The sequence below is a fragment of the Mus pahari genome, chromosome 8 (genome assembly GCF_900095145.1).
Source record: "Mus pahari chromosome 8, PAHARI_EIJ_v1.1, whole genome shotgun sequence".
Taxonomy (NCBI): Eukaryota; Metazoa; Chordata; class Mammalia; order Rodentia; family Muridae; genus Mus; species Mus pahari.
In genome coordinates, this window is record NC_034597.1 from 88,594,108 (window position 1) to 88,614,884 (window position 20,777).

Below are 20,777 nucleotides of genomic sequence, written 5' to 3' on the forward strand. Positions count from 1 at the left end.
GTAGAACATACCCACCTTGGAAGCACAGGAACCTGACTGTTGTTTAAGACACTCATGACTACAAACAATAAGCGGGCAGACTGCGGCCCTGAAGGTGCGGTGAGGAAGGGAGATGAAGGCCTGGGTAAAGAAAGGCTCCTTCTCTTCAGGATAAAGCAACATCCAGCCAACACGTTGGGTTTACAGCTTGCAAATATTTATTCACATTGTAGGTTAAGATATCAAAGGAAGAAAAGAGGCTTTCAGAGTCTGTGCGGATCAGAAGACAAAGACATGGCTAGAGTAAAAGTCAAACAGAGAAGAGGAGGCAAAAATGGCTCTGGTAAATGTCAGCACTCTAAGATCTTGAAGTTTGACATTTTGAATGGATGAACATCATAATTTCCTTCTACAAACAGTGTATTCAGAAAACGACCAGACAAATATATTTATTCTATATGGATAAAAGAATTTTAAAATTATTCTTTCAGACACTCTAATTTCAAGAATGTCTCACCCTTTGTTCCCACTGTAGTTGTTTCTATTCTAGGTAAATAAGTGACACTACACTGGCTGCCCTTTATTCTCTCGTCATTACCCCAGAGCCACATTTCTGCTCATGTTCTCAGACAATTTTAGGCTCCTACTAAATCACCACTCACAGTTCCTTCTACTCAGTCTGTGGCATCCTGGTTTGTAAGGAAATAGCTTGTAACTAAATCCATACGACACCTCGCCATTTTTCTTGCTAAGTGGGACATTCTCTCCCTTTTTTATTCACTGAACCTTAGAGGGATAGGGCCGATTTTGATCTTCTCTAAGGCTCTTCTGTCCCCTGATTATTCTTTCTTCACCTGTGTCCTCACTGCACAGCTTTAACCCAAGTAGACACCTTGGTATCCATTACTCGGAATCGAAGAGATCCGTCGTTAGAGGGACCTTAGCTAAAGACTCAATACCAGAAGCTGTCAAAGATGTGGCGGTGATGGAGCTGCTGGAGGGAAGAGAGACAGATACAACACCTTCGTAATGACCTGGTTCTTGCCCAAATTATACATGAACCTATCCTTAATCCACTAAGTCCTCTTTTTACTATTGACCTAAGTGAAATGAAAGCATATGTCCCTGGGTGGCTACAATTGTCCCTACAACCTTACTTAGGGTCCCAAATGGAAAGCAGACCAATGTTCATCAGAGCATAAAGGAACCAGTAAGCTACAGAAGAAGGATGGTGAGTCCCAGCCAGCTAGAGCTATATAGCAAATTCTGTCTCAAAGCAAAGCCAGGGTAATGTGATGGCTCAGAGGGATAAATTGCTTGCTTCCCAGATAGATTTGAGTTTGAGGACCAGGATCAAGAAAGTGGAAATAGACCATATATGTCAATGATTGTCTTCTGACACACACACACACACACACACACACACACACACACACACACTCAGATAAACATGTTTTTGAAAAACTACATAAAATAAAATCGTACAAAAATAAGTAACTGGGTATGTAAATCATTCTACATCTACACCTAATACTAACTACTTAGAAGTGCACCACATGCAGGAATCACCGAACTGTGGCACTTAGTGAAAGAAGACAGGAGATCAAACATGACTTCACAAAGACGCAGAACTAACTGGTGACACAAAAGAGTGCGAAAAGAATTTACTAGAAAGGGCTTCCAATGGAACTCAGGCTGACAAAGATTGTCTGGTTAAATGAGGACATTATGATTTTTAAGCTTTGTGAAATGTACCATTAAAATTTTTTTATTGTATATAAAAAATATCTTTTAAGAGCTCATCTGTTGCTTTGCCACCGATCACCTTTCTATATTTATCATTCTCCCTGCTCAGTTCTGGCCACCTATGTCCAAGTATCAACAGGAGAGCTACACACAACTATTTCATGATCAGGTCCAACCTCATCAGCCACCCCCATGTACCATAATCACCCTATGATATTGGCTCCAGAATCATGTTCAAGCTGACTATACACAATGGTGAAGCATGTACACAGAGCATGTGCCTCTCTTCTGGCACACTTACACATTATATTTATTACCTACTATGCAACATCCAATGGACATACACTGTAAATAGATACCATACTATACTGCCAAACAATAATCTCAATAAAACAAATCTATATGTGCTCAGTACATGACTGATTTTCACACACACATACATTTATACATATGCATGCAGCTGGTAGAGTCCAGTTATCATGAAAAGTACCAATTCCTTCTGCAAATGTCCTTTCCCTTCCAGAAAGTAGGCAAGAAAGAGTGGTTGGTCCCCACGGCAGGACGGACATTTTATGTTGAATGAATTGTGTCCTTAGTTACAGCACACGAATCACCTCACTTCTGTGGGTTTGTAAAATAACATCACTCACTTGAAGAATTGTTTAAAAATACCACAGAATCCATAAATAAGAACAACTTGGTAATTATATCATACTACTCTTTTTAACCCATCATTTGTGGTTATTGCCACTGACACAGAGAAGCCAACTGAGGAGCCCAAACCCACGCCCAGGGAGGCTCCTGTTCAATCTATTGCAACATCATTCAGCCATTCTTCCTGTATTTGGGTGGGGGGACATGATCAGGCTGTCATTCATTCCCATGACTAAGAATTCACTACATACACCCTTCAAAGACCTGAGCAATTTAAGAGTGTTAAAGAAATAGCTGGCAAGATTTTGGAACCCTCATATTTGTTTCAAAGTCACTGCTGACTGGCAGTCTGCGTAAGAATGGAGACGCAAAAGGCAAAGTTCAAGTTTTTACTAAGTAAACGCATTTTCAAAATCCAAGGTCGTTTTCAGGCTCAAAAGGATTGCACACTTTCAACTTCATAATGATTTTGTTTCCCCTTGTATGATCTCTAGGTTTGCTGGGTACTCCCCTAATTATACAACCTTTCCTTTCTGATTTTACTTGGATGATAAGGCAAGAAAAATCATTTTAACCATACAATGGAATATATCCAGAAAAAAAACACACTGAAGACATTTTGATCTCCTGATTGAAAAACAAGTCATATTTTTCTGTAATCAATTTTTTCTATATTTTATTGAATATAAGCAGAAAGTTCTCTGTGTTTAAAATTTATGAAATCAGTTTAATGTCTGCTGTGATGGCTCAGCTGGTGATCTGAGTTCTGTCACCAGGAAGTACATGGTAGAAAGCTAGAGCTAACATCTGTACATTGTCCTTTGATCTTCACACATGGGATGTGACAGCCATGCACCTACACACACACGCGCACACACACACACACACACACACACAAACACACGCACACACACACGCGCACGCACACACAAACACACACGCACACACACACACATGCACACGCACAAACACACACACACACACGCACGCGCACACACACACACACACACACACACACACCATACAAAAACCACCAAATGTTTAAAAATAGCTTTTGTATTTGCAAGTAACAATGAATTATTTGAGTATGAAACAAAACAGACAATGGCTACATTCTGTTCCTGCCGGTCTTACCACAGAAACTTCATCTTCAACAGCCTGGATAAAAGGTTGCAGTCTCATTTTTATTTATATTTTTGTAACTGTTACAGCACATAGCTACATAAATCTTGACATGTGTGTGTGGGGGGGGCGGGGGGAAGCCAATGGTATTTTCTGTTGGTTTGCATACCAAGAGAGGTTTGTCAGGTTAATTTGCACTTATAAATGGAAGGTACCAATATTTTCCAGACTTTGCTAAGACAGCTGGAATGGGTTTCTTGCTACGCTCTTCATTTTAAGAATTGCATTTTTCTATATTTAATGAAACCTATCTTAGAGTCAGGATTTACAAGATGAAATCAATAATCAAGAAAGATACCAGTTATTTCTAGACTTTAAAATAGTTACACAACTAAAGACTCTTAGGAGTGTTATGAGAACCAGTGGGACATTGATAAGAGGGTGCTAATAGACTTTTCGAAAACTCTAGAAACTAAATTAGAAAAAGAGTTTACTAGGGTTGCTGCGTTTGCCTTCCACATTGGCATCTTTGTCCCTCTTCTCCCGAGTTTTCAATCTACCTAAGGGGAGACACTTCCGTTCTCATTGGCCTAGGTCATGAGACTTGATAAACCTCAGAGAGTCCAGACATATTATATAAAACATTTGACTTACTCTAATATTAAAAACCAGGCTGATTAAAAACCATTTTAGTTTAGAACACTTAATTACACTCAAACTGATTTAAAGCACAAACACATGAGTTTAATGTATTACTTCCCTAATTTTCACTTGCATGAATGGAAACGGAAATAATATGATACATTGGGTACTTTTAAAACATTGGCAGCATTTTATTTTAGCTCAAGGCAATGTATGAAGTTCTTTTCCTCTGGCTAGTAATTTTACATTCTCTTTATTAGAAATATTTTTAAAAATTTGCAGACATTTTTACTATGCTAACTGCATGTCCTGCAATCTCATTTCTAGGAAATCAAAATCAAGTCAAAATGTTTTTTTTTTTTTTTTTTTTTTTTAAAGTCCAGGTAGATGAAGACCTGTGGCTATGTAACTGAAAAAACAGACGAAGAAAAGGCCAAATCAAACGTCAGTCTCGTAAGATTTACTCTTGTTAAGCCTTAAGTTTTACAGGAATACATTTATACCCATATGCATGTACCCACGTGAGTGCACATACGTTGTACAAATTATCAGACCATTCATGAAAACATATCCTTAGATCCTTTGCTTCCATATGATGCATGAAACCAAATGTGTTCAGTGATATTCAAGTCTGGGTAAAAATGTATAAAAATAAGATTAAATACAGTACAATGGCCGTATCTCATGGGAAATGCGAAAGCCACACTGTCCAGAATATCTGGAGACTGTATCCTGGTGCACTCTGGCAATTTTAGCGACGCTACCTTTTAGATTTGGTCATGTGTACCTTTGCTGAGTATACTGATAAATAGCAATCGAAGATTTTGTGAACTTTTAATTGGGTTTACTAATGTTTCAACATTATTATTGAAGACTTGTGCTAACACTTGTAAAATGTATGCAAAACAATTATACTCACTGCAGACACTGTGAGAGTATATATGTAGGTATAAGATATATATTTTAAGTAAATGTGCAATGTGATTATAGATTCAACATATAGCAATAGCAAAACATGAAGTTCTTACATGCACTCTGTGACTGACCACATGAAGAAACAATGTATTTTAACTTATTAATTCTGAAAAATCAGCAACACTTAAAAGAAATTATTAACAATTTAAAATAAATCACTACTTATAAAGAGTAAAACATTTACCTCTTAAGTCTGTCTGTGATATAATCTGGGATCTTGTAATAAAGTAATAAAGTGGAGGGCTAGAAAGAATTATTATTATTATTATTGTTATTATTATTTTGCAGAGGACCTGTGTTCAGTCCCCAGAACTCACATCGCAGCTCACAACCATATGCAACTCTATTCACAGAGCATCTAACACCACTGTTCTGGCCCCCACATACATGGCTCACATACATGTGCAATATATATATATATATATATATATATATATATATATATATATATGTGTGTATCACTTACGAATATATGAAGTAAAAACAGAAATGATATATACATGCACACATACATGTATACATCTTTCCATGCCTTCATTCATCATTGTATACCCAGGTTCTTACTTAGTGCATAGTCCAAGCTTGTCTCAAACTATAGCCAATCCTTTTGGTCTCAGTTTTTCTCCTTGCCAAGTGCCAAGATGACTGGCACTAGCCACGTCACCTTGACAAAATTCTCTCTTTAAAACCTTTGATTTCTGTTAGTCTGGATGTCACATTCTAGGACTTGGGAGAGGCAGAGGCAGAGGCAGAGGCAGAGGCAGAGGCAGAGGCAGAGGCAGAGGCAGAGGCAGAGGCAGAGGCAGAGGCAGAGGCAGAGGCAGAGNGAGGCAGAGGCAGAGGCAGAGGCAGAGGCAGAGGCAGAGGCAGAGGCAGAGGCAGAGGCAGAGGCAGAGGCAGAGGCAGAGGCAGGGCAGAGGCAGTCAGGTGTTTGTGACTTTAAGGTTAGCCTGATCTGCTTTATGAATTCCAGGCCAGGCTAGTTTAAAGAGTGAGACCTTGTCTTGAAAAAAAAAAAAAAACCGAACAAAACAAACAAAAAAACAGTGGAAGAGTCTTATTTCTATTTTTAAATTGATCACTGAGGAGTGATTAATTCACACAGAAAGAAAAGACAATAAACATAATTCACTACTAGACTAAGCAAAAGAGGTTACATGAGATAGAATATTTTAGCATTTTGCGTAGCATATAAAATGCCAGGCACAAAGTTAAGATTTACAAATCCCCTCTCAAAACAGAAACATCTTTGTGGGAGCTTAGAGCATAGTTTTTAATCACTGCAAAGATTCACACCAGGAAGTTCTGAAGATAAGCTAGCCTCTGGAACTAAAGTAGCATCTCTTTAGGGATAAAAGTACCTAATGGTTACTTGACAATAAATAATATATGAACAACTCCGTAGGAGCGAGGACAGCTTTTGGCTCATGGGGGAAGCCTTATGCACTGAAGAAAACAGAAGAGAGGCTGGATCCTTTGAAAGAGTTCCCTGAGACAAACGTGTAGTATTATATCATCGATTAACTTTCCTAGCAACGGGGAGATTTTCCTTCCATGTAAGGGCTTTTGTTTCTTTTAAACTGGTAAAGTCTTTGAGGAAACAACTACATTTGTGTATAACTAGGACTGCAAGAATCTCACCCGTAAAGCAGCACAGAAGACAACACACATTTGAAGGGAAAATGTTTTGCATGGTCTTAGATGGGAATTTAAACAACTGTTTATAGATTCCCTGTAAAATGGATACAGATGCACCAAGGAAAGGGAGGTAGAGGGACAGGGATTGATGACATAATGACATTGAGAGAAAGTGAGACACTGATTCTGTCCTGATACCTCTACTGGAGGTAGAATTTAGAACAGTCAGGAGGCCTCTGTAGAACTCTGGAACTCCTTTGTGAAATGAAGAAATTAGAAGCATGTTCTTCATGTGGTTATTGAGATTGACAGCTCGTCATTCCTGAATGCTTCTGCCTTAGGGGCCCTGCACTTATTACCTCTCTCCCCCTCCCACTCTCTGGACACAGTCATCCTTTAGCTATCCAGGGCTTTCTCTTCAAACCTTCCCTCATCTTCTTTCTCTCTCTCCTTCCTTCCCTCCCTCCCTCCCCTCCCTCCCCCTTCCCTTCCTCCCTCCCTCCCTCCTTTCCTCCCTCCCTCCCTCCCTCCCTTCCTTCTTCCTTCACTCCCTCCCTCCTTTCTTTTTTTGGCATCTTCACAAATGCCAGAGTCATTTGAAAAAAAGGGAACCTCAGTTGAGAAAATGCCTCCTTCCCCGCCATTGGCCCATTTGCAAGCTCTCTGTGGACAGCAGAGTTATGGGTATTACAAGACAACAAGCTGAGCAAGCCATGAGGAGCAAGCCAATGAGCATCATTCTTTCATGGTTTCTGCTTCAGTTCCTGCCTCCAGGTCCTGGATATGAGTTCCTGCCCCTGACCCCCCTTAGTGTGTAACCACAGAGTTGTAAGCTGAAATTTAACCTTCCCTTCCCATGTTCTCTCTCTGTCTCTGTCTCTGTCTTTCTCTCTCTGTGTTAATGTTTTGTAAGAGCAGTAAAAACTCTGAGATACATCTCCTCCTGTAATCTGAGCATAACCTTATCAGAGGTATTCTCTGTATATCCTACAAAAAGCAATTCCATTGCCTCCTACGTCCTCATTGCTTGGGAGCAGATTCTCTTTCCTCCGTTTATATGTCTCCATGACTTCAGATCTGTCTCATCCTACCTGCTGCATGTAACAGCAAGTATAACAAGATTAGTATGACCAAGATCACAAGACCACAAATAAAATTATTGCTGTTTGAATGCTTTTCTGATGTTCAAAACAGGACCTGACCAGGGACCTTATTAATTTTGTGTATGCAAAGAAAGCTAAGATATATTATCTGTCCACTGAGAATGAAGCATATTGAAAATTGTGTATGTGTATAATGTGTAAGTGTGTGTAATGTGTGTGTGTTTGTGTGCACATGTATGTGTGTGTGTATGTGTGTGTGTGTGTGTGTGTGTATGTATCTCATATACATAGTATTGATATTATGAGACCCATTATCCAACTTGGGAGTTTTTAGGTCAAAAGGCTGTACTGTTCATACCCAAGGTGATGTCACTGGGACTTTTGGGGGCATAGAGTGCTCAATCTATGTAATCACACTCAGCTTTCTTGGGACTGTCATTTATAAAACACAACAGTGATCATGCTTCTATTACCAAAAAATTAAAAAAAAAAATCATCAGGGGTTCCTGCTGTTGGAAGTATAAATTCATCCTTCCTGATCAAGATTCTAACTTTCCCCAAGCAGCTCCACTGTCCTGCCTCCTCACTCAGTTTTGCATCAGCCATGAAGATTTTCTGCCTCACACATGACAAAGCCCCGCCCTGCTCTAGTGTAACACAACTGTACTTATATTCTCTCACTTCAATGCCTCGGGCTTTTACCAGACTTTAATCTCACATACTTCCACTCCAAGTTCCACATACTCAAGAGCTACGAGTTATATTCTATGTTTCTACTATGTCATACAAGGTGGAATGAATGAATAAATGAATGAATGAGTGACTGACTGAGTGAGTGGCTTGCCTAGTGAATACATGGCTTAATTTGGTAATCCATTAAACTATTCAAATAGTAATTAGCCAAACTTCATTGCACTTTTTATACTTAAAGGGAGACCAAGGCTGTTCCTACACAACAGATAATAGGGGCTTCAAGTGGACATATGGTCTTCATCTTGCTCTTAGACACTCATGGACTCAGTTGTGAAGTCATTACTACTAATTTTTTCAGTCTTACAGACTGCTGAGTTGATGCTGGACAAGCATGTATAATTAGTTTGAAACCATTCTCAATAAATCAGGGCTTATTTATTGATCGATTGACTGAACTTTAAGAAAAGAGCCGTCAAACTGCATTTCTTTCACTGGGTGAATGGGATTGGTTGGTTCCTTACTTACCCATCAGGACTGACAAGCCAGACAAGATGTGTGCTCAGTGGCTACTGAGAACCAGCCTCTTCTCTAAATAGCTCAGCCCAAATCTTAGTGGGACCTGAAGTGGGGATCTGAAAGTATTCCAAATCTTACTAGGATTATAAAATGAAAGCATAGATTCATCAAATACAGCCTGGGTCTGGGAAGGACTCTGAGAGCAGAACCTGAGTAATTCAGCCCATAGAAAATAGAAAGCAAACAGGAGTTGGCTCTGGCTTTTCCACAGTGCCCAGTCAACCCACCCTTAGCAGCCTTTCCTTAGTTGGAAAGAGAAAGTGGAAGGGGTATCCCTGCAGGCCACATGTTTCCCATCCTTGCTGGGCAGAAGCAACCTTATAAAGAACATGATTTGGGAATCATAGACATGTCTGCATGTATGCTGTACTAAAACATGCCTCCAATCACACTTCTTCCCAGCAGTAGCTTTGAAAATGTTTACTTAAAAGACACTTTACTATTTCACATGTTATTTCTTCATCTTTCAACATAATGAATGGGGCTGTAGATGATAAATCCTCTTATTAGATATCTGAGAATATACTTGACAGAATTCTTTCTCCCTCAGTGATATCATACTTGAGATGAAAATGACTTTCAAGTGCTGACAGTATACAGTTAGCTCACCTATGCCGATGCTGACTGGGGCTCAGCATTCAAACGTACAGCCACAGTCCTGGCTTTCCATCCCCAGCTACAGAAAAGGAAGGGCGGCAACTGTCCCTTCCTCAGGGATGGCAGGGCCGCAGATGTCTTGATTTGAGTATGAGCTCTGCAAATGACTTTCTGGAGGATCATTAGGGAGATCAACAGCTTCTGCATGTCTGTTTCCTTTCTCCACATGGTAAAAGGCAAATGAAATAAAAACTGTAAAGAGTTCTCCGAGAATCTGCTAACTGCAGACCCCCTTCAAAGCTTTTTGTTTTTTTGTCTTTTTTTTTTTTTTCTTTCTCATCTCCATTACTGTTCTCTGGTGTGATTTAAAAGGCATTAACAGAACCATCCAGGGGAAATTAAGGAAAGCGAGGCATGTAAACCTTTCAACAGGTTTGCCATGGCAAAAAATGCAGACGATAAAATAAAAATGCCTGACATTACTGACTGACTGACTATCTTGGATCCTTAAATGCAGTTTTCCAAAGAAGGTATCATGATGTGTAGACTAGCTACGGGGATGCTCGAAGGAAACATGAGGTATCTAACTGGCCACAGTATTTTCATTCAAAGCATCCTTATGCCAAAGAAGTACCTGACGTAATTTTATTTGTTTTCTGAAATGTATGACTTAGCTTCTTCCTGAAGAGTGGTGTTTCATATAAGCCTCAGAATAAACCAGGACAAGGGGACACTGAAGTGACAGAAGTAGCTTGAATGTGGTGGATAACAAGCTGTTTAAGAAATTGGAGCAGGGGCTTACCTTGACATGGTTGTCTGCCTGTGGATCCTGTTCCCCTAACTGGGCTGTCTTGTCTGACTTAAGTGGGGGAGGATGTGCCTAGCCCTGTATGTAATCACTTGGTGTGCTAGGGTGGGTTGGTAACCAGGGAGGTGGGGTTCCCCATTGTCAGGGGTGAAAGGAAGGGGCACAAGGGGATGGGTCATGTGAGGGGTTCTGAAGGGGGCTCTGATCCTGTGATTGGAATCTAAAGTAAGTAAGTAAGTAAGTACATACATACATACATACATACATACATACATACATACATACAAATCTGTTTCATTTTAACAGGGACTGATGCTAGGATGCTAGTCAAAACATCTTCATCTGCTTCTCGAAAGCATCATTCCCTTCTCAGCTTCAGTGTAACAAAGATCCTTGTCTCAAATCCTTCACTATCATCTTGGTCCTATACAGGACAGAAATTTCTTTAGGGAGGGTCCCACACAAATTCTGCTCACTTACACTGGAGATTATGGAATGGGCCTATTCTGTATATGTCAAAGGGATCAAGAATGTTCAGAACTTAGAGGAAGAAGAAAGAGAAGAAATGAGAGGTTCTGGGTAAACAAACCTTAACCTCAAAAGTTCCCTTATTTAAAAAAACTTCAGTATTCTGCCTAGCAATAGAGTTAATTATAACAATTTGCTCTCACCAAGTGCCTTTACGTTTCTTCCTCCAAACACTTATTTCATCCTTATGTTTGCCAAGGTGTCAAGAGGGAAACGACCATATTTTAGCATTGTGGCCTGGGGGTTGTGACAGAGACAACACAGATGTTGTATGAATGCTGAGAATTTTCTCCCAGAATCACCAAATACATGGCGGTTAACATGCACAGTGTCTGCAGGATTATACTAAGAAAGGGTCCATCTGTGTGTAGTTCATCCGTGTGCTGCTGGCGGCTGAGTTAACTTCACTGACTGAGCTGATGAGGGAGTGGGGGTCAGATTACTTAAGGAGCAGAGTTGAGGTGTTCCTTTTAAGAGTACTGATCAGTGTTTTAAGTAAATTCATGTAAATGGAGGCGGCCTTAGGGGTGTCCTTTTGTAAAAATGCATGCTGGCTAGCAGCTTTTAGACATCAACTCAAAAGAAACCATTTATTTTGAACCCCAAATTCACTTAAAAAACCTCTACAAAAACTAAGAAAATGAATTTACTACTAGGAGGAGAATTGTTCACACAGGAAGGCTTATTTGATGTATTCCAATGCTAATACAGCAAGACATTACATGAAGGGTCGAGCTATACTGCCTGGGAATAAAGTTCCCTGGAAGAACCACACCTTACACACAACTATGTGTGAGACAGATTAACTGGTTGGACTTCAGTGATGGCCGGCAGTCCTGAGCCAGATCATTTTAAGTCAAGCTTTGCTGTCTCATTTTTATTAACCACTTACTGCCCTCTCTTGCATGCGGATTAATGTTTTTGTGACTGTTAGTACAGTTTTTGAACTGTAGAAACAGAGCCCATGTTTCCATCAAGCAAAAGGCTAAGATTGCTGTCTCATACAGTCCGAGACCTGCAGCTGATGGTTCTCCACCTTGCTCTACCCTTCCGATCTGATGGACCTACCAATAACCTTTTAAAAGTATCTTGATTCATGAAATGCTTCATTCTGTTACTATAAAAGTTTAATTCAATTATTATCAAATGAAATGATATGTGCTTGGGCTGGTGTCTCCCATATTTGGTGACAGAATAAACTGTCTCTTAAGCTTTTTGCAATGAGAGCTGTGTATTTCATGTCATGGGAGCACATGAAGCAATACTGTACCTACTATAGTACGGAAACTGTCTTAGTTTAATTTCCAGGAAAAATACTATGACCCAAAGCAGCTTGGGCAGGAAAAGGTATATTTCAGTTTATAGCTTATCGTCCATCATCCAGAGAATCTCGAGGAACTCATTGCAGGACCCTAGAGGCAGAAACAGAAGCAGAGGCCATGGACAAATGTTGCTCACTGGCTTATTCCCTGTGGCTTTCTCAGACTTCTTCCTTACAATACTGTGGATCACAGGAGGTGGTTCCCTTGGTGAGCCTGGCCTTCTCAAAACAAAGTCATTTATCAAGAAAACACCTTCCCCAAGACGTGTCTACAGGCATTTCTCATTTGTGGTTCCTCTACGATAACTCAAGTTTGTGTCAGGTTGACATACAAGTAAGTGGTACAGGGACAATGAGCTTCAGCTGGAGGTATCTGCTCTGTGCTTCAGCATCTTGCTAGGGGCCTTCAACAAAAGTGTGACTTAGAGCAAGGCCATGTCATCCCTTCCAGTGTCAGTCTTCCTGAATGTGCTTGCCCGTATGCAGCTCCCTGCTCTGCTGGCCTTTTCTCTATTACTGCTAAAAAGGAATAGGCAGGCAAACCGCTGGGTGTATCTTAGACCAGGGCTCCATAGCTCTCTAACTAGAGAGACAAAACATAAATTCACTCCCCAGAGTTTGAAAATTTATCATTTTTTTCCACAGCAAACTCTGATTTTCCCATCTTTCCCCCTGGCTCCTTCTCTACCCAATAGTCTCAAGAAAAATTTTACAAACAAAGAAAATGGACACACCCTCAGAAATCCTTTGAAATCTTCTCATTAATTTCCCCCCTCTAAACTGATGTTTTTAATAGATTGAATTAACACTGGGTGTCAAGATGGAGAAGCAAGAAGAATGAGATTAAAGAGAAGTTAATAGTGAGTCAATTATGTCTATTAAGAATTAGAGAGAACATGTCTCTAGCTGCATATGCAGCAGAAGATGGCCTAGTCGGCCATCATTGGGAAGAAAGGCCCCTTGGTCTTGCAAACTTTATATGCCCCATACAGGGGAACGCCAGGGCCAAGAAGTGGGAGTGAGTGGGTAGGGGAGCAGGGCAGGGGGAGGGTTTAGGGGACTTTTGGGATAGCATTTGAAATGTAAATGAAGAAAATATCTAATAAAATAATTAAAAAATTAGAGAGAAACTAAGAGCAAGGAGTTAAATGCACAGCTGAACTTTCAAAGTTAATGCTGGGTAAACTGATGTACAGAATTTTCTATAATTTAGCATGGATTATATATTTGTGTTATATTAAAATTTCAATATATTACTAGAGGTTTGGAAAGATCTCAGGCCCTTTTCAGATATTCTAGTTGTTTCTTTCAAAAGCATCTCTGTATTTCTAAATGCTTGCATTCAGACTCACAACTGAAGGGCGGTGAATTAAACATTGATGGATCCAGGCATTCTGCAGCTTTCCAGGTGACAGAAGCCCAAAGAGTGCTACCAGCCTTTTAATGAAAACACCAACGTGAATAATAAATCTAGCTCCCCTTAATGTGCATTCACATTTTTTAGAAAAGTTTCAAGAACTTACATTTTGATACAAAATTTTGTAGCATGAAAGTGCATCTGCAAAGCATATCAAAGACCACCCACTCATTTGTGGAGTTAATCAAATTGAACACAGAAATACAGAGTAGGATGGGAGGTTGCAAGAACTGGGATGTGGGAAGACTGTCAAGTACAGTTTAGCTCTTGGGCTGCAAAGGTAGTTCAATGGTTAAGAGTGCTTGCGTCCGTACAGAGGACCATGGTCCAATTCCAAACAATTACATAGTGGCTCACAACCACCTATCACTCTTAATTCCTGAGAATCAAATATTGATTGCATCCTCTGCAGGTACAATGAATGCATGTGGTGTATGGATGTATATGGGTATATACATTCATACAGGCAAAGTACCCATACACAAATAAAAAATTAAAATGAAATAAAATTAAAAATAGTCCATCTTAAAAATTCTCAACAGAAACAAACAAAAAGGCCTCTAGAGAGATGACAGACCCAGGAATTAACTTGACTCTGGCAGTCATCGCACAGTACCAAAGCATATCACATCAGTGAATCACACATTTTAAATAAACACGCAGTTCTATCTCAACGACGTCAAAAGGAAAATCTACTGAAAAATACTCATGAAGAACCACAGGTCCTGTTCTAAGGAGCTGACAACGATACAAAATCAGTTGATTTCTACAAGTGAAAGTTGATTTCTAATCCCATGGTCTGACTGAAAGAAAACAAGAGAGGGAAAGAAAGAAACAAAGAAAGGTATTCATGATTCCTGTTTTCCAAAGTATTAACACAGTATCCTCCAAAATTAAATCTTCCATAAAGCTGTTCTGTAGGTTCCTATCAAAGCAAGAAGAGGGGCTGGAGAGATGGACCAGTGGTTAAAAGCACAGAGTGCTCTTGCTGTGACCTAGGACTCAGTCCCCAGGATTGGCAGCTCATACAGAACGTTCTGTAACTCCCCCTCCAAGGGATCTGATGACCTCTTCTGTCCTCCACAGGTACCACAGTCATGATCATGCACACATATAATTGAAACTTAAAAAAATTTTTAAATTATTTTTTAAAAATCATAATACAAACCAAAGTAAGGACACTTGTAACATTCTATTGCCCCTGCATCTGCACACAAATATTATGGTTATAAGTGGACAGATATATGAAAAGCACATTTTCTTTCCAGAAAGAAAGGGTGCAAGGGTTGTCTGAAAAGAGGCACAGAGGTGATATCTAGCAGAACAGAACCTCCCCACTCTTTTGAGACATTCCATTCTTCACCCTAACCTGCTCCCGAAGCATGCGGGCAAAATGGACAGACACAGTCATGTGTGCCAGTTTGGAGCTAAACCGACACGCCTGAGGAACCAGAGATGCTTCAGTTCCATTATCCATCGACCGATCACCTTGAGACGCTCGTTCCATCCTGAGAATGTGGTACTTACTCTTGGACTGCTCTGGCTATGGAAAGGGCCGTGGATCCAGTTTCATTAACGCTATCTAAGGTCACATTTGGCAGGTCATCATCATCACTGTCACTTTTACTCTGTCTGGGAGATAGGCCTCGGGGCTCCATTTGTGCTGAGAAGAAAAGGCATATATAATGAATTACAATTAGTGTGCAGAACCGAACTTCGTGCTGGAACAATGTTGAGCACTGAATAACTTTCCTATGCATTTCCCACAAGCAGACTCTAGACACTGCAGGAATTAGTGTTTTGTGCACTCCCAGACACCTTTCCCTTGCTCACAACACCTACATTAGATTGCAAGAGTTCCAGGTAGGCTCCTGGAAGCCATCAACATCAGTAAATTTTAATATTGCCTTCAGTACTCTTTGTGTGGCTCCTGGGCAACCGTCTCAACTGCTGGCTTCACTTTCTGCATTACTCTACTGCTAGACTTCTGGTCATGTCACTTTTCATTAGCACTTTCCCTGGAGGAGAGAGGGCATGAGGTAGAGGATGTATTGTTGCTTCATTCTCTCATAAGAGGTTAAAAAAAGAACAAAGTTGACATGACTAAAATAAAGTTTCAGGCTTTTTCTTTTTTAGTGGACTGTTACCTCACAGTTTACCACTGTTTTGGGTGGAACAGAAATGTGACTAAATAAAAGGGGCGGAGCTGGAAATGTCATGCATTTCTAATATCTGTTTTTTTAAAATCATAATCTTTTAAAAAAATTTATAACTTTTTTATTGGATAGTTTCTCTATTTACATTTCAAATGTTTTCCCCTTTCAAGATATCCCCTTAGGAAACCCCCTATCACATCCCCCCTCCTCTGTGAGGGTGCGCTCCCCTCCACCCCCCACCCACTCCCGTCTTCCTGTCTAATATCTGTTTTATGTGTGTTGAAAAATGGGTTCTTGCCACCAAGCTGAGTAAGGTTTTTGAAAAGTCACCTCCAAATCTGCTTCTCCTCCTACCGTGAACTTCTCAAAGTGAGAAGCTGATTTTCTGATCCCATTGACAGGGGCCAAGGAAACACTTCAAGGAGGAATGTAGTGTAATACAACACAGACTTCTTAAAATTAGAGTTTTCTACCCCTTACCCCCTCTATGAGTAGCTTTAGCAATCTTTGGCTAAAATTCCCTTCAGTGCTCCCCTCTCTCAGACAACATGAGCATCTCTTCAATGAAAAATTCCCTTACTCATGGGTTAAAATATTTGATTCCAAACCACTCAGCTCCCATTCAGATCATTGTTCCTCAAAGGTCCCTAAGAATGGCTTCCCCAAACCACCACTGTTTGCAAAGGAAGGTAAAATGTACTTCATATCAAGGTTACAATGACATTTGGGCACAGCTAAATTTCAAATCAAGATTACAATTGCAGTTGGGTACAAGCACATTTAAAATTATGGTTAGCATGACATTTGGATACAATTGAGTGAAAAGATACCATTTCTTTTCTCAAATAATTAATTTATCTTTTACCTGTGCATCATAGACTACCCAGGAAATGCTGATATTTAACCTTGTTTCAGGCAGAAACAGGCAATTGTGGTTGTACACAGTACTTCCGCTGCGGCTGCAAAAACTAACCCAACTGATGGAACTGGTATTGGTTGCAGCTGGAGAACACTAGTGTAGCTCACACACCTTTTGCTTCTACGTCCATGCAAGTACAAATGCTCTTTGTGAAATGGGATTTCTAGGTAAATAATATGAGTAGATTCAAATACTCTACAATCACAGTCTTTTAATGTGAATAAATTCCTCATTGCTCTCCATTCTGCTGGACACTTTGTCATGACTTGAGATGGAGTTCTCTTCGTTATATAAGGATGTCACTGCCATACTGTAGATAAGAACTCAAGGACACTGCTAAATATCCTACAATACTCTAAAAGTCAGTCATCCATAATACAAAGTTTATCAATCTAAAATGTCAACTGTGCAAAGATTGGTAATTTTATCAAGAGAGTTAAGATTTTAGACAAAGGGAGTGTTCCATGATATGGTGTCCAGTTAAATAAAAATGTTCTAGTTTCACAGTCACTGACAGTGAAACACATATACACATCGGATCACCTATATTCTCTAACCTTGTCCTGAAATAAAGCAATTCACTTGTTCTCATACAGAATTCTCCTGCTTAGATGCCAGGGGTTGCACCAATAACCAAGAACAACATATAGCACAGGATCCAGAACAATGAGCAATCAGAATATAGCACAGGACCAAACAAACAAGCAAACAAACAAAGATGACGACAACAAAAATCCATCAAGTCAGTAGAGAACATGTAGCCCCCAAAGTGGGATGACAGAGAATCTGAATGTGAGGAATGGGGTTCTATCTCGAACTAATAACACACAGCTGAAATGTTCAGGCAATCTAGGTATGAAGACTCATTTGGCTCTACTCAGTAAGCTGGCTCAGTGAAACTTTCATTACAAAGACTATCTGCCTCATGTTACTTAGTGGCACAGATTCTAGTTCACGTGCTGTTAAATGAGTCCATTCTTATGTGTACATTATAGAATATGCTACACAAACCACAAACTAACCTGGCTACCAAGGCACATAAGATCCAGTTTTGTGGGACTACTACTGTACACACTGTCTGTTGTTGATGGAAACATTGTTCAGCAGCACATGTCTATCCCGGGAAGATATTCACCAGCTCATAGGATGGAAGGCACAGGACTTACGCAAGGTATAAGCATTTTAGCTAGGAACTCATAGATGGTTTCCTTTAAGGTATTTCCGTTCTAGTGTGATTCATTTAATGACTGTTTATGTCTATTCAAAGCCAGCCAAGAAAATTAATAGCAGATCCATCTAGGCTTAAATATCCTGATTGTGTGCCTCTATATGTGCCTGTAATGTCAACAGTAGACCACTGAAATTTGCTGAAGCATTATGTACAATGATGCCTTTATTAAGGTATCAAATGTTCTGCTACCCAAAGAACAGAGAGTACTCTTAATCATGGTGCCATTTTCTAAAAAAAAAAACCTGGAGCTCTCAAACACAAAAGCACAACTTGAGGAGGCTACAAGTGCTTATGCAAGAGGCTGAAGGTCGAGTCTAGCTGTATGAAACATACCAGAAAATGTGAAGAGGTGTTACAGAGTCGTGTAAATTGTGTGATGTTTATAGCTAATCTTAAGTGCAGAATATGCTAAAGGAGTTATCTGTTTGGATGTACTTTTCAGGAGGATCGTGCTTGAGGACTTCTTTCCAATATTTTCAATAAATATTATGAAATACATCTGCTTCCACCATGCTGGAAAATTCTTCATACTCATACCCTCAGCCAAGCTGAGAAAATACTCAGAAAGGCTTCCTAAAATTTGCATTGCTGATTAGGTCAGATGATTAGCTTATCTACATACTTGCATAATTCCACTCTATTTTTATTAAATGTGGAATAGGGACATCTCATCCAGCTAACCTCCATTAGTCTTTGCACATGTAAGCCCACATAGAAAGGTCTAACTATCTTGTCACTCACTTAGGACAATGCAAAACTTTCTTTGGCAGCCAGAAAATACATACCCTCTCATCCTCCTTCCCTTTCTCTCTCTCCTTCCTGCTCTCCTTTCACATTTACACATTCACACATACGGAGTTCTCTAACTTAAGATAGCAAGACATGACCTATAGTTGAAAATAATTTATCTTTGGCATGGCAGTATATACCTTTTTCTAGTACTCAGGAGGCAGAAGTACAAGTATATCTGTGAGTTCAAGGCCAATCTGGTCTACAAAATGACTTTTTTTTTCCCTCGAGACAGGGTTTCTCTTTATAGTCCTGGCTGTCTTGGAACTAACTCTGTAGATCAGGCTGGCCTTGAACTCAGAAATTCGCCTGCCTGCGTCTCCCAAGTGCTGGGATTAAAGGCGTGTGCCACCACCACCCAGCTTACAAAATGAGTTCTAAGGCATCAAATATTGCATTGTAGGATTCAATCTTTCCATAAACACATATGTATACATACACACACAACACACACACACACAGACACACACACCTTCTCATATTTAAGATTTTACACATTTGAAAACTGGAAAAGTGAATTGGGATGTTTGGAGAAACTCAGTTCTGTGGAGTCAGACTTGTTCTGGACAAATCCTAGGAAGAAAATCCCAACCCTTGAAGTTGAGCAGACAAACTTTCAATTACTATTTGTGATATGTAGATTGTCCTGTGCCACATCCTTCTATGGCCACTTCTAACAGTGACCCTGCTGGACTCTATGGCTTGTTGTGACCAATGTGCATCAGTCAATGCAACACAGGTTGGGGCTTGAAAAGAACTTGTTGCTTTGGGCTCCTACTGTGAGAAACAAGTCCCCATGGGAAGCAGCGTGGACAGACTTAAAAGAGATGCATTCCTTAGTCAGCCACCAATCCCAGTTGGTAAGTTGACACTATTTCACCATCTTTTTACATTCTGGCCACCAGAAGACCACATCTGAACCAGGCACCTCTGATGGGGCCATGGTGAAAAACTCTGTCTAAATCCATTACAAATTTTGATCCGTGGAACGTGACCACATAAGACAGTTACTATTTTAATCTACCTAGTTAGGGATGCTGTCTTATCAGTGATGTAGACAAACATCAGCAAGCCAGCCGAGTCCTAAGAATTCTTTTTGTCAATGGCCTGTCTTGTGATCAATAAGAAAAGCCAAAGGGGAACTCGAAATGACACCTGATCCTTTGTACTTTCTGCTCTTCAGTTAAGACCCTTCTCATGTATTTCCAGGCGTTTCCTTGTGGGAAGCACCATCTCAGAGCCTCAGCGTTGCTCAGGAAACATTCCCCCATTCTATTGGGCATAGGGTAGATCCCACTGCCAAATCAAACTCTCTGAGCAGTATACTTGACAGCGAGTTCATTCGATGCCTCTTTTGAGGTGTGCAGTCACCCAAGGCTCTATACCCTCTTCAATACAGGTAAACTTCTTTCTCTCCCATGTAACAGTGGACTGACAATGTCGAATTTCACTAGAATACATGTTCCTTCAACCTGTGTTCACGGCCTGAGCCCTATCAAAAAATTATACACTTTGGCTGAAGATAACTTGCCTATTCGTGCCTTTGCTTATAAAGTTTTCCCTAAATGACCTTAATAAATATATATAATAAAAAGTCTTTGAATATACCTTAAAACATAAATATACCATAAAACATGTCCTGAAAAACAACAGCAAAAATGAGGGTATGTGGTTCAGTGGTAAAGCTTTTCCCTAATGTATACACGACCCTGGGTATCCTTGTGAGCATCACAAAGAAAAGAAAAGAAAAGAAAAGAAAAGGAAAGGAAAGGAAAGGAAAGGAAAGGAAAGGAAAGGAAAGGAAAGGAAAGGAAAGGAAAGGAAAGGAAAGGAAAAAGGAAAGGAAAGAAAAGGAAAGGAAAGAAATCAAACAAGAAGTCAGA

The 20,777-nt window shown here is 40.0% G+C and overlaps 1 protein-coding gene across 3 annotated transcripts in view; it reads right to left on the reverse strand.

The window, feature by feature from the left end:
* Positions 1-20,777, reverse strand: part of Klf12 (Kruppel like factor 12) — a 403,434-nt gene that overhangs the window by 107,108 nt on the left and 275,549 nt on the right. For all 3 annotated transcript variants that reach the window (XM_029541485.1, XM_029541486.1, XM_021203306.2), the window contains one exon: positions 15,327-15,462. In XM_029541485.1, the coding sequence (XP_029397345.1) occupies positions 15,327-15,462 (136 nt within the window). The remainder of the gene's footprint in view (positions 1-15,326; positions 15,463-20,777) is intronic.